A 14503-nucleotide genomic window follows, 5' to 3' on the forward strand; every position below is an offset into this window, starting at 1 on the left:
CTTGCTGCTGTTTTGAGCCCACTTGCAAGTCAATATGAGTGTCATGTTAAGTACTCAGCAGATTTCTTATGTCAATTAGAGAGAATGCATTTGAATGACTCAGTCAAGTTCTGATGTGGTTGCTCTCTTCACTCCCATTCCCCTGTCTGACTTGTTGCAGTTAACTGAGGCTAGGTTTGCTTTTGAATAAATGCACCTATTTCAACATGTGTTGAATTCCATGTACTTTTTATCAAATAACCAGCACTTGAGTAGAGAGATGGAGATGAGATGGGAAGCCCATTGTAACCTATTATTGCCAATTTGTTTATAGAAGACTTCAAGAACATGCATAGGAGTCAGCACCTTTGAAACCAGCATATTTTTCCAGATATGTAGATGATGGTTTTATTGTTTGGTCTCATGGCAGTAATAATTTGAATGACTTTTTGAAACATCTGAATTCAATCCACTTGAATATTTGTTTCATGATGGAGGTGGAATAGGATGGCTGCCTTCCCTTCCTTGATGTGTTGGTCTGGAGGAAGTTTGATGGTACGTTGGAACATGCTGTTTATACACTGAAGAGCCAAAGAAAGTTGTACATCTGCCTAATTTATCATGTAGGGCACCCATGAGCATCCAGAAGTGCTATAACATGATGTGGAATTGACTCAACTAATGTCTGAAATAGTGCTGGAAGGAACTGACACCATGAATCCTGTAGGGCTGTCCATAAATCTGCAAGAGTATGAGGGGGTGGAGCACAACACATTGCATGCCATCCCAGGCATGCTCAATAATGTACATGTATGGGGAGTGTGGTGGCCAGCAGAAGTGTTTAAACTAAGTAGAGTGTTCCTGGAGCCACTCAGCAGCAATTCTGGACATGTGAGGTGTTGCATTGCCCTGCTGGAATTGCCCAAGTCCGTCAGAATGCACTATGGACATGAATGGATGCAGGTGATCAGACATATCACCTGTCAGAATCGCATCTAGACATATCAGATGTCCCTTATCACTCCAATTGCTCATGCCCCACACCACTACAGACCCTCCACCAGCTTGAACAGTCCCCTGCTGACATGCAGGGTCCATGGATTCATGAGATTGTCTCCATACCCATACATGTCCATCTGCTTGATGCAATCTGAAATGAGACTCGTCCAACCAGATGACATGTTTCCAGTTATCAACAGTCCCATGTTGGTGTTGACAGGCCCAGGCAAGGTGTAAAGCTTTGTGTCGTGCAGTCATCAAGGGTACACAAGAGGGCGTTCTGCTCCAAAAGCCCGTATCAATGAAGTTTGTTGAATGGTTTGTGCACTGACACTTGTTGATAGCCCAGCATTGAAATCTGCAGCAATTTGTGGAATGGGTTGCATTTCTGTCATGCTGAATGATTCTCTTCAGTTGTCATTGGTGTCATTCTTGCAGGATCTTTTTCTGGCTGCAGCAGTTTTGGAGATTTGATGTTTTACTGGATTCCTGATATTCATGGTACACACGTGATATGGTCATAGAGGAAAATCCCTTCTTCATCACTACCTCGGAGATGCTGTGTCCCATAGCTCATGCACCTACTATAACATGTCCCATAGCTCGTGCACCTGCTATAACACCACATTCAAATTCACTTAAATCTTGGTAACCTGCCATTGTAGCAGCAGTAACCAATCTAACAGCTCTGCAGACATTTTTTGTCTTATATAGGCACTCCCAACCACAGGGTCATATTCTGCCTATATTTGAATACGCATGCCTACATCAGTTTCTTTGGTGCTTCAGTGTGGAAAGCCTACTAACACTGACCTGTAACTACAGCCTGATAGTTGTACCATCCAGCTCGATGTGAAGGAGTACTTCATACCTTGATTCACAGGGGCCACATCATCTCAAACTCTGAGAGTTTGTCAGCTGTGCCAGCCTCCCTTGAGGTCACCTTTCACCAGAATGGTTATAGCGAAAAGCAGGTCAGACATATATCTCACTGTCAACCAATTATGCACGATTTGACAAAGAAATCTGCCAAACAGCCATGCAAATTAAGAAGTTATTTTATTATTGCTACCAGTTTTGGCAATTCAATATGTCATCTTCAGGCCCCATATGCACCTCTCAAAGTCATCAATACAGGCATGATGGGGCCATCTGTTGCTGGATGTTGTGAATTCTTACCTTAAGTGCTTCTTTCAAAGACCTGACTGCAACTCATCTGCAGCTAAGTTGCAGTCAAGCCTTCGAATGAAGCACTTGAGATCAGAATTCAGGCCTCCAGAAACAAATGGCCCCAGGATCCCAATATTGATAATTCTGAGAGATGCATTTAGGCCTGAGGATGGCATATTGAATTGTTGAAACTGGTAGTGAAAATAAAATAAAATAAATTCTAAACTTGCACTGCCCTTTCTTCGAATTTCTTTGTTAAATATTTGACCAGCTGCTGTCCCACATCCACAATGGGTCAACAGAGACAATCATGCATGAGGTGAGCGATGATAATACCAAGGACACACCAAAGACTATGGCACTTTTGGCTTATGCAGGACTGATGGTATTTTGTGGAAATATCATGATAATTGTGATTTTTTGTGGAATATAACAAAATGGATATTCTGACATGTATTTGCAGCTATTGTGATAGTGTTGTTAAGGAAGCAGGTGAAATCAAATTAGCATGTAATCTTATAAACAGAGATGGAGGTTTCTGTTTAAAACCTGCATGGAATTCTGCTCTCTTCCTGTCAAAAGACAGAGGGAAAGAGTTAATGTTACCTCACCTGCTAGTCATTAATGTTCACTATCAACAACTTCTGATGTCAGTATCATTGGTTGTGTGATGGTGCTAGTATTTACAGTGTGTTATCTTTCCAGAATTTCTCTGTAAAGCAAGGTTTTGTGCAGCACTTGCTTGTTGCAGTTTTGCTTTGAAAATGCCTGAGTGTGAACCTGTCAAAATATTGACGATTGTCAACAATGGCATCTGGCTGCATCCCTGTAAGTTATCTGAACACTACAATAATTAAAATGAATGCCACTGCTTCACATCTGGTAGCAGCATCTAGAGCAAAAAAGACAAAGTGCACACAATTAAAGTGAAATGAAAACTCAGAACCCTAAAACCTAAAGCCACAAAAACCAAATAATCCCTTCCCTTCACTTGCAAAGAAATCTGACCAGCACTAAAACATGTCAAGCCAGGTAAAGCTCCAGTGTTTAACAATATTCACACTAAACTCCTAATAAACTGAGGCAAATATACAACAGTTTGGATGACTCATTTTTTCACAGACATTATTGAAACTGGTAATATATGAGGCGGGACCCAAAAATAACTGGAATTTCTTTTTAGAAAGCATATACTTTATTATTTTCAAATACAACCTTAATCTCTTTTGAAGTACTCTCCATTAGCATTAATACACTTGTCCAAACATTCATTCCAGTGTTCAAAGCACCTTTTAAATTTGTCCTCTTTGATACCTGCTAGCACTTTCATGACATTGCGTTTTACATCTTCCACATCTGCAAAATGCTTCTCTCTGAAGTCTCTTTTCATCCTTGGGAATAGGAAGAAGTCCAAGAGTGGTAAATCCAGCGATTAGGGCTCGTGGGTCAAGGCAGTCGTCTTTGTTGAGGCCAAAAACTGGTGAACACTGAGAGCTGTGTGCGTGGGAGCGCTGTCGTGATGCAGGAACCACATGCCAGAATCCCACAAAGCTGGACGTTTTTGTGACAAACTTCTGTGAAGCCATTTCATAACCTCCAAATAGAATTGTTGGTTTCCTGTCTGGTTTTCAGGGACATCGTTTTCACATTCGATTCCACTTGTCGAGCTTTTTTTGGTCGAGGTGAGCCAGGTGACTTCCATTGTGATGACTGTTGTTTACTTTCTGGATCGTACCCATAGCACCATGACTCATCTCCTGTAATGATTTTGTTGAAAAAATGTGGATCATCTTTGAACGCGTCCTTCATATCGAGACAGGCTTGAACGCGACGATCCCTTTGATTTCCAGTAAGAAGCTTCAGCATGAATTTTGCTGCCAGTCTTCAAATCCCCAAATCAATGGTCAAGATGTGCTGAATTGAGCTCCAGGACAACCCGGACAAGTTCTCAAGTTGGTCAATTGTCCTGCATTGATCTTCACTGATGAGATCATGGATTTTGTCGATGTTGTCTTCACTTCGAGCAGTTGAAGGTCGACCGGAACGGGGCTGATCTTCAACCATCATTTCTCTCTTTCTAAACAGAGAAAACCATTCGTACACTTGCGTTTTACTAAGAGCATGGTCTTTGTAGGCTGTCTGAATCATTGCAACAGTTCCTGCTGCGTTCTTGCCGAGCAAGAATCAAAACTTCACTGCCGCACATTGTTCGTAAGAACTAGCCATTTCCTCATGTCATGTCTGCACTGTACACACACTCAAAAAACTGCCAAAGAAACCACACTTCTCACTGTTGGGTGACACCATGTGGCAGAATGACTCAGCACAGGTCCTACTACAACCCTCTGGTGGCGCAACCTGCTACTATAAGTACATGATGTGCAGCATTACGATTCCAGTTACTTTTTGGTCCCCCCTCATACCACAAGAACGTAAATGCTCAAAGATTATTACTGTATTACAACCAGGCAAATCACCTAATAGCTGCTTCCACCTGAATAATAAAAATCACCAGAAGAAACTCAACATATAGTTTGAAAACACTACTCTTACTCCTGATAAAATACCAAAGTATCTGAGGATGATCCCTAACAGAACTTTATCTTTCAGGGAGCACCTGAAAAATTGAAAATAAGAAACATCATTCAAAAGCTTTTTGATACAATCTGGGGATCACTGGTATCCCCCCAACATTCATCTGTTCCACATCTTATCTTCTCAACCACAAAATACTGTGCCCCAGTTTGGCTTAACTGCCCCTTTTGTACAGAAGAAAGATATCCAACAAAATAATACAGTGAGATTGATTACTGGTGTTACCAAATCAACACCTACAGAACAAGCTGCTAAGCCACATTCCATACCCTCAACTGTGACACATAAAATAATGCTCTCACAAACGAGTACAAAAAGATCATGGATAGTAAAAATCTACCAGTCCATCAAGATATCAGTGATGTAAACCATAGCAAACTCCACTCTAGATGATCACCAACAATAAAAGCAATAGCCACTGTGGAAGATGAGTTCAATCTTACTAATGCATGGACTCAAGAATGGACTGGACAACAAAATAATAATAAGTTATCACCCAAATACTTCTTGAATTTGATTTGCCGCATTAAAAATGGTTAATGCTAAACAGAATTATTAGAACCCAGTATGGCAGATGCTCATATTTGTTGCACCAATGGGTTAAGCAACCATCTCCACTTAGAGACTGCAGAAAACCACAGATCTTTAGACACATTGCAGAAGAATGTACTGAAAGATCATATGAAGGCAGATCAAAAGATTTCCTGCTAGCAAACTCCACAAAGTTGATAGATTATATAAACTTTCTAGGTTTTTTAGTAAGATTTTGTGTTGTATATATTATGCTCCACACTCTAGGTAAATTCCCCCCTCCCTCCCCAATGTATCGTAAAGCCATATGATAAATAAATAAAACAAATTTATTTCATACCTGTATCTGGACATGTTGCATATTGTATACCACAGAAATTTCTCTCAGGTCGAATGCAGATGCTGTAGTCCTGGTTAGATAACTGTAGGCCAACTTCTGGATCATAATTGAATGATTTAACTTGTCCTGTCACTCCAGTAAAATACTGAAGACATCCTGATTCAGCTACAATAACAACATAAATTAATTACTTAGCATTGTTTTTTCCAGATTCAATAGTTTATCATACCAACAGATTAAAGATAAGAGAGGCAAGAACAGCTACAGTTTAAAATTCTAAGTTGTCAGTCACGATAGTAAAGTTTTCATTCTTCTTTTAAATTTTACTATGTCATTAGTAATGAACTCAGCACAGAATAAATGACTACAAGTAACTTACACAAATCCTAACATGTTTATTCCTTAATTGATATTTAATATTTCCACTAATAAAAATATGATTTTAATTCTGCAACAAAAAAAAAAAAAAAAAAAAAAAAAGTGATTGGTGTGCTAAATAGGGAATTTAAATTTAGCATTCAGGTTCTCTAGAGAGCAAAATGAGTAATAGTCAATTCATCCAGGAAATCTAAGATGAACCCATTTCCTGTATTTTATCCATTCATTTTCTGCTACATTTGATAATTTTTTCTTGATGTTTTATGGTCATGGTGCCCTCTCCTTTTACTGTCTCTTTCACATGTTTCCCTCTCTTGTTTATGAGATTTTCATCCTGGTGTTAGTTCACTTTGTACACAAATCAATTTATCTCTGTTCTTACATATCCAAACGACTGGATATCATCATTCTTCATTCCTGAAGAATGCACTAAAAAACTTTTGATCTTTTTGAGATAATTTTAAATTAAATTAAAAAATCAATACAACATACACACTCAGGCCACACAACAATATAGTACCTTGTTGTTTTATTAAAGCATGTTAGATAGCATATTCATAACACATTTGAAAATAAATGGGTTGGAAGTGTCTGTTTCATAATACTGTGACATCTGTAATGGCATGCAGTATTCTGATACTGATTAATACATTCTAACCATTTTACATTAAACTTACCTCTAAGCGGTGATGAGCAGACTATTTGGCTGACTCTCACTTTCCAGCTTCTTGAAAATGTGGGGCCACTGGTTACAAATGTTAAGGCAATTGGACTAATTTGGCCCTCATTGGCATCAACATACACTGAAATATAAACACAATCCAGCAGAGTCTATTATAGTCCAGAAAATCAGTGGTAGTGACACTTCCATGAGAACGCGACAGAGAAAGCATCATGTAACATACTACAGAATGTCAGGACAATTTTTGAGACAGAACAGTATTGGTACATTCAAATGGGCATGCATAATCCAGTGAAAGAAGAAACCAAAAATATTAGAACTCTTGAGCTACATTAAAAATATTACAGCTGCTATAACACTCATGAGGAATTAGTTATTATGGTCTAATTATGGTTGTTAGTTAAAGAAGGCTAGTCCTATGAGACAGGACTGCCATAGTATTTCACCTCATTTACAATGTTTTTGCTTCAGCACAATGAGCTTAGGGAAAAATGAGAGAATACTTTTCTATTTATGTTCACTTATTTTCTTAATACAGATATTAATACAAGTATTATATGTTGACCAATTGTCTCTTTCTACTGAGTACACTTTATAAAAACAAGCAGTGCTTCCCATTAATGGTACGCCTCCATGTGTTCAGTAAAGTTGTCATTTCCATTGTATGCAGAATATTTTCCAACCAACCTAGCCTCCTCTTCAGCTGCTGTAGTTGTGCTATTATGTAAACTCGCTTCCTGACTCCAAGCACACTGTGAACTACTGTTAGTATTGTGCTGCTATTTATAGCTGAGTTCAGTTCTTGATGCCCACTACATCATATGATGTTCTTTTGTTTTCTAGAGCCCACACAGATATTCCTTACAACACACATTCTTTCAGTACGTCTGAACTATGGTGAGTGTGTTTTTTAAATAAAAACCTCCATCCCCATTTATTAGTTTTTCCAACATCATTATTTTGGTTGAATTATAACCTATCAACACTAAAAATACTCACACATAACACCTATTTGCATTTATCTTGTCTTAGGTATTTTTATAAAATTTATCTGTAACTTGTTTATGTAATTTTCAGGTATGTTCTGTGATTGTAAAGTTGTTCTGATTATGTTTTCTTTCACTTAAATTTGTAACAGTATAATTGTGTAGGAATGTGTCAAAGAATTTAAAATTATAAAAGATTATGAAGAATTGCACCCTGCTTGGGATCAATATTTGTGTACCTCTGAAATGGAGAATCACAAAGAATTTGGAAGGGCTTTGCTAGCTAGTACGTGCACCAAAATACTGAAAGTACAGTCACTGGCCATAGTAGTGGATAGTTTGTGGTAGTTTTCATATGAAAGAAATGGTTGTATATTCAGTATTGAGTGCTCCATATAAAAATTTAGTTATGTGGCACTATGAGGCAAGAAGAACTTTAGAGCAGATGAAAGTTGGATGTGTTCTGGCCTGAATTATAAAATCCAAAACTGAAAGAGTTGGGTTGTTTGGGGAAGAAGACCAGACAGCAAGGACATCAGTCTCATCGGATTAGGGAAGGACGGGGAAGGAAGTCGACCGTGCCCTATCAAAGGAACCATCCCAGCATTTGCCTGAAGCAATTTAGGGAAATCACGACATTGGAAGAATAATGGAACATTAATTGTACATATTTGTACCAATGAAGAAGAAAAAATTGCAATCAGTATAGGATTCTTAAAACATATAATTATATTTATGAGCACCTTCAAAAATGAACACAAAATTCATCACCTACACCCAACAAAGGCAAAATTCACTCAGTATATTAACTTATAGCTGTAACTTGGTGATGATTCAACTGTGAATTAACTTTGCATAATATACAGAGAATCATAATTTCAGAATACTTCATTAATTATGATCTATTGTGTCATACCCATCATCAAAGAATTCATGTACTGCTAATAGTATTCAACACATTCAAAAAGGCCCAACAAAACAATTTAAAAGCAAAATTAAGGAACAACTACAGAGCACAACTTTTCTATTGACAGTAACTTAAAAGAAATACCAAGCGTGAATCCAAAGGCATCATGCTAAAAGTACAGCCAAAGATGCACAAAGACATGTAAAAGAGTACATGCTGGGAAGGGGGGATATAATTGTTACATCTCACTTCCGACACGAGTTGTAAAAGAGTACGTGGATTGGGGATGGGGAGGGAAACTTTTGACACCAATGTTAATGTATAAAATAGCAGGGTAGGGGGAGAGGCAGTTGCTACAAGTGCCTCATGGTGGCAGTGTGCAGGAGGTCAAGCAGTCAGGATTTGATAGTCATTATCCAGGGCAGCCGTTAAATGATGAAACAGGGAATTTAGTACAATAAAGAGAATGTATTTTGATATACGGAGCACAAAAGGCATGCCTAGGGTCAGAAGTTAGTAGGTTTAGGCCAGTCGAGGAGGTCGAACAATTAAATGAAATGGGTAACATAAGTGGAAGTGGTTCATGTTAACTTATGTTGGTGGCTGATCATGAAAGCAGAGCCAGAGGCTCTGGCTTCCAAAAAGATGTCTGTTCTGCTCGAGGTCTGTATTACAAGAGAGAGAAGCAAGTGGGTTCTGCACTGCAGGTCACTCCAATATCCACAAACGTGATCGGTAGCCCGTGCACACTATTGGCTAAAACCAATGGCATGAATTCACTAGCAGTTTCAGCAGAGGTCTCAGGGCTTCTCCTGTCAGCAGCTTTAACTGGACAGAACCACCTCAGTTTTGAAAGGCAAGTGACTTGTGTCACGTAGACACAGCGTGAATTACTCTGGGAGAAAACTTGTAAAGATTCCACTGGGCCTTTGAATTAAATTTTTAAAACTAATTCCCTAAAATATTCCTTGACTGGCTGCCATCCTGTACAGAAGGTAATCCAATACATTGCATGGTGAACTCTACAAATAGGCCAGCACACAAACTGTCACAGAAACTGAGTAACATACTGGAGAAAATTGTACATATGAAATAATATATTCTATAAAAATTCTATAAAAGGTAGCGTAACACTAACTGAAGAACTAAAAGGCAAAACACTTCCCCAAGATTCTCAACTCTAACCGCTTGACATTACCAATCTTTACTAAAACATACTCATACAAGAAGCTTAACAGCAATCCCAAATAACCTTATGCAATGTAAGAAACTTACACAGACAGAGATTATTGAATCTATCATCAAGCTAAGTTACAACTACTTTACCTTTATGGTAACATATATAAGCAACCAGATTGCCTGTTAGTGGGATCATGTATATCAGGCACCGCAGCTGACCTATGCATAAATCACTTGGAACAAAAGTCATTTAGCAGCCAAGAACTCTGCCTAAATTTTGAATTTTGTAGGAGATATTTAGATGACACACTACTGTTACTGAATGGGGATGTTGTTGTTGTTGTGGTCTTCAGTCCTGAGACTGGTTTGATGCAGCTCTCCTTGCTACTCAATCCTGTGCAAGTTTCTTCATCTCCCAGTACCTACTGCAACCTACATCCTTCTGAAGCTGCTTAGTGTATTCATCTCTTGGTCTCCCCCTACGATTTCTACCCTCCACTCTGCCCTCCAATACTAAATTGGTGATCCCTTGAAGCCTCAGAACATGTCCTACCAACCGATCCCTTCTTCTGGTCAAGTTGTGCCACAAACTTCTCTTCTCCCCAATCCTATTCAATACTTCCTCATTAGTTATGTGATCTACCCATCTAATCTTCAGCATTCTTCTGTAGCACCACATTTCGAAAGCTTTTATTCTCTTCTTGTCCAAACTATTTACCGTCCATGTTTCACTTCCATACATGGCTTCACTCTATACAAATACTTTCAGAAATGACTTCCTGACACTTAAATCTATACTCGATGTTAACAAATTTCTCTTCTTCAGAAACGCTTTCCTTGCCATTGCCAGTCTACATTTTATATCCTCTCTACTTCGACCATCATCAGTTATTTTGCTCCCCAAATAGCAAAACTCCTTTACTACTTTAAGTGTCTCATTTCCTAATCTAATTCCCTCAGCATCACCCGACTTAATTCGACTACATTCCATTATCCTTGTTTTGCTTTTGTTGATGTTCATCTTATATCCTCCTTTCAAGACACTGTCCATTCCATTCAACTGTTCTTCCAAGTCCTTTGCTGTCTCTGACAGAATTACAATGTCATCGGTGAACCTCAAAGTTTTTATTTCTTCTCCATGGATTTTAATACCTACTCCAAAATTTTCTTTTGTTTCCTTTACTGCTTGCTCAATATACAGATTGAATAACATTGGGGAGAGGCTACAACCCTGTCTTACTCCCTTCCCAACCACTGCTTCCCTTTCATGTCCCTCGACTCTTATAACTGCCATCTGGTTTCTGTACAAATTGTAAATAGCCTTTCACTCCCTGTATTTTACCCCTGCCACCTTTAGAATTTGAAAGAGAGTATTCTAGTAAACATTGTCAAAAGCTTTCTCTAAGTCTACAAATGCTAGAAACGTAGGTTTGTCTTTCCTTAATCTTTCTTCTAAGATAAGTCGTAAGGTCAGTATTGCCTCATGTGTTCCAGTATTTCTACGGAATCCAAACTGATCTTCCCCGAGATTGACTTCTACTAGTTTTTCCATTCGTCTGTAAAGAATTCGTGTTAGTATTTTGAAACTGTGGCTTATTAAACTGATTGTTCGGTAATTTTCACATCTGTCAACACCTGCTTTCTTTGGGATTGGAATTATTATATTCTTCTTGAAGTCTGAGGGTATTTCGCCTGTTTCATACATCTTGCTCAGCAGATGGTAGAGTTTTGTCAGGACTGGCTCTCCCAAGGCCATCAGTAATTCCAATGGAATGTTGTCTACTCCGGGGGCCTTGTTTCGACTTAGGTCTTTCAGTGCTCTGTCAAACTCTTCACGCAGTATCGTATCTCCCATTTCATCTTCATCTACATCCTCTTCCATTTCCATAATATTGTCCTCAATGAATGGGGATGCCGAAGACATAACAGACATTCTGAATTGCTTCAGTCATCTACGTGAGAGAATTACATTTACAGTGGAGCTCGAATAAAACAAAAGCTTCAATTATCTGGTCCTAAATATTTTGAGAAACAACAACAAACGCACATTTAAAATTTATAGGATAACTACAATGACTGACACCACAATACCTGCAACTTCATATCACCTGAACATTCATAAGCAGGCAACACGCAGATCTGTGCTACATAGGGCAACTAAAATACCTTTGAACCAAGAAAACATGCAACGAGAAATAAACATAGTGAAACAAGTTGCAGCTGCTAATGATTATATTGCTTCCACGGTTCATGCAGTCCTAGAAAATGTGAAGAAAGACCCTAACACAAAGTGCACCACAGAAGAAAAAGACAAAACAAATGCATCTCTAGCACCCTATGCACTGGCAATATATCACAGAAGATTGCAAATATATTAAAAAATTACAAAGTAAAAAGTTGAATTTTCTACATCAAATAAACTACAAAAAATACTAATACATGTTATAAAGTGTAATCATGACCAATGCTTGGTCTCTGGAATATACAAAGTAACATGCCAGAAATGCTCCATGTTCTACCTAGGACAAACAGGCTGAAGTTTCAACACTGGGTACACAGAGCACATTAAAGCCGACACACACAACAAATGCACAACATTGGCAATAGCTACACTCATACAAAATACAGGACATTCATTTGGGAAATTAGATCAGAATGTTAATATATGGCACTGACTAGATAAAGGGTGTAAAATGGAATTGTTAGAAAAACTAGAGATACACTATGTGATCAAAAGTATCTGGACACCCCCAAAAACATATGTTTTTCATATTAGGTGCATTGTGATACCACCTACTGCCAGGTACTCCATGTCAGCAACTTCAGTAGTCATTAGACATCGTGAGAGAGCAGAATGTGGTGCTCAGCGGAACTCATGGACTTTGAACGTGGTGATTTGGTGTCGCTTGTGTCATACGTCTGTACGCAAGATTTCCACACTCCTAAATATCCCAGGGTCCAATATTTCTGATGTGATAGTGAAGTGGAAATGGCAAGGGACAGGTACAGCACAAAAGCATACAGGTCAACCTCGTCTGTTGACTGACAGACTGCCAACAGTTGAAGAGGGTCGTAATATGTAACAGGCAGATATCTATCCAGACCATCACACAGAAATCCCAAACTGCATCAGGATCCACTGCAGGTACTGTGACAGTTAGGAGGGAGGTGAGAAAACTCGGATTTCATGGTCAAATGGTTGCTCATAAGCCACACATAACGCTGGTAAATGCCAAACGACACCTCACTTGATGTAAGCAGCGAAACATTGGACAATTGAAGAGTGGAAAAACATTGTATGGAGTGACAAATCATGGTACACAATGTGGCAATCTGATGGTGGGGTGTGGGTATCGCGAATGCCCGGTGAACGTCATCTGCCAGGATCTGTAGAGCCAACAGTAAAATTCAGAGGCAGTGGTGATATGGTGTGGTTATGTTTTTCATAGAGGGAGCTTGCACCCCATGTTGTTTTGCATGGCACTATCACAGCACAGGCTTACATTGATGTTTTAAGCAACTTCTTGCTTCCCACTGATGAAGAGCAATTCGGGAATGACGATTGCATCTTTCAGCATGATCGAGCACCTGTTCATAATGCACGGCCTGTGGCAGAGTGGTTACACAACAATAGCACCCCTGTAATGGACTTACCTGCACAGAGACCTGACCTGAAACCTATAGAACACCTTTGGGTTGTTTTGGAATGCCAGCTTCATGTCAGACTTAACTGACTGAAATTGTTACCTCACCTCAGTGTAGCACTCCATGAAGAATGGGTTGCCATTCCCCAAGAAACCTTCAACATATGCCTGCAAGAGTGGAGGCTGTCATCAAGGCTAAGGATGGGCCAACACCATACTGAATTCCAGCATTACTGATAGAAGGCACCATGAACTTGTAAGTTATTTTCAGCCAGGTTTCCGGAAATTTTTGATCACACAAGGTACCAGGTGTACTGATATGAAATGAGCGTTTTTTTGTGAAAATGAAACACTAATTTTGAATTGAAAAGTAAAAACATTCTATTCAAAGTACTGACCATTGCTTTTATACATTTGACCACCTTTCTCGCAATTTGTGGACACCACGCCAATAGAAATGTTTGTCTTTTGAAGCAAAACCAGACACCCAATTTTCAACTTCTTTGCAGGAATCGAAGTGTTCCTCAGCCAATGCATGTCCCATTAATGAAAACAAATGGTAGTTGGAAGGGGCCAAGTCTGGTGAATACAGCAGGTGGGGTAGCAGCTCCCAGCCAAGTGTTTTGGTTGTATCCTGAACCAGTTTTGCTTTGAGTGCAGGTGCATTGTCATGTAAAAAAATTACTTTGCCATGTCTTCTGGCCCATTCTGGTCTTTTTTAGATCAATGCATAGTTCAAATTGACCATTTGTTGTCTGTAGCGATTAGTATTCACAGTTTCACCAGGTTTTAGAAGCTCATGATGCACCACACCTTTCTGATCCCACCAAACACAGAGCATTGTCTTCTTGCCAAATCGATCTGATTTTGCAGTCGATGTTGATGGTTGCCCCGGATTAACCCTTGATTTTTCCCATTTAGGATTCTTAAAATAAATCCATTTTTCATTGCCAGTAGCAGTTTGATGCAAAATTGATTTTCTTTCATGTCTTTGAAGCAAAATTTGACAAATGGTTTTTCAGTTTGCCATCTGTCTTTCATTCAATTCATGTAGCACCCATTTTCCACACTTTTAGATCTTTCCCATAGCTTTCAAGCGGTCAGAAATTGTTT

General features: G+C 39.0%; 1 protein-coding gene across 1 annotated transcript in view; it reads right to left on the bottom strand.

Annotated features, from left to right (window-relative positions):
• The window catches only part of LOC126187848 (uncharacterized), a 356937-nt gene that overhangs the window by 50536 nt on the left and 291898 nt on the right, over positions 1-14503 (bottom strand). Inside the window, exons 7-8 of the mRNA XM_049929160.1 lie at positions 6670-6795; positions 5615-5779 (exon numbers count right to left, since the gene is read on the bottom strand). Coding sequence (XP_049785117.1) covers positions 5615-5779; positions 6670-6795 — 291 coding nt within the window. The remainder of the gene's footprint in view (positions 1-5614; positions 5780-6669; positions 6796-14503) is intronic.

The sequence above is a fragment of the Schistocerca cancellata genome, chromosome 5, assembly GCF_023864275.1.
Source record: "Schistocerca cancellata isolate TAMUIC-IGC-003103 chromosome 5, iqSchCanc2.1, whole genome shotgun sequence".
NCBI lineage: Eukaryota > Metazoa > Arthropoda > Insecta > Orthoptera > Acrididae > Schistocerca > Schistocerca cancellata.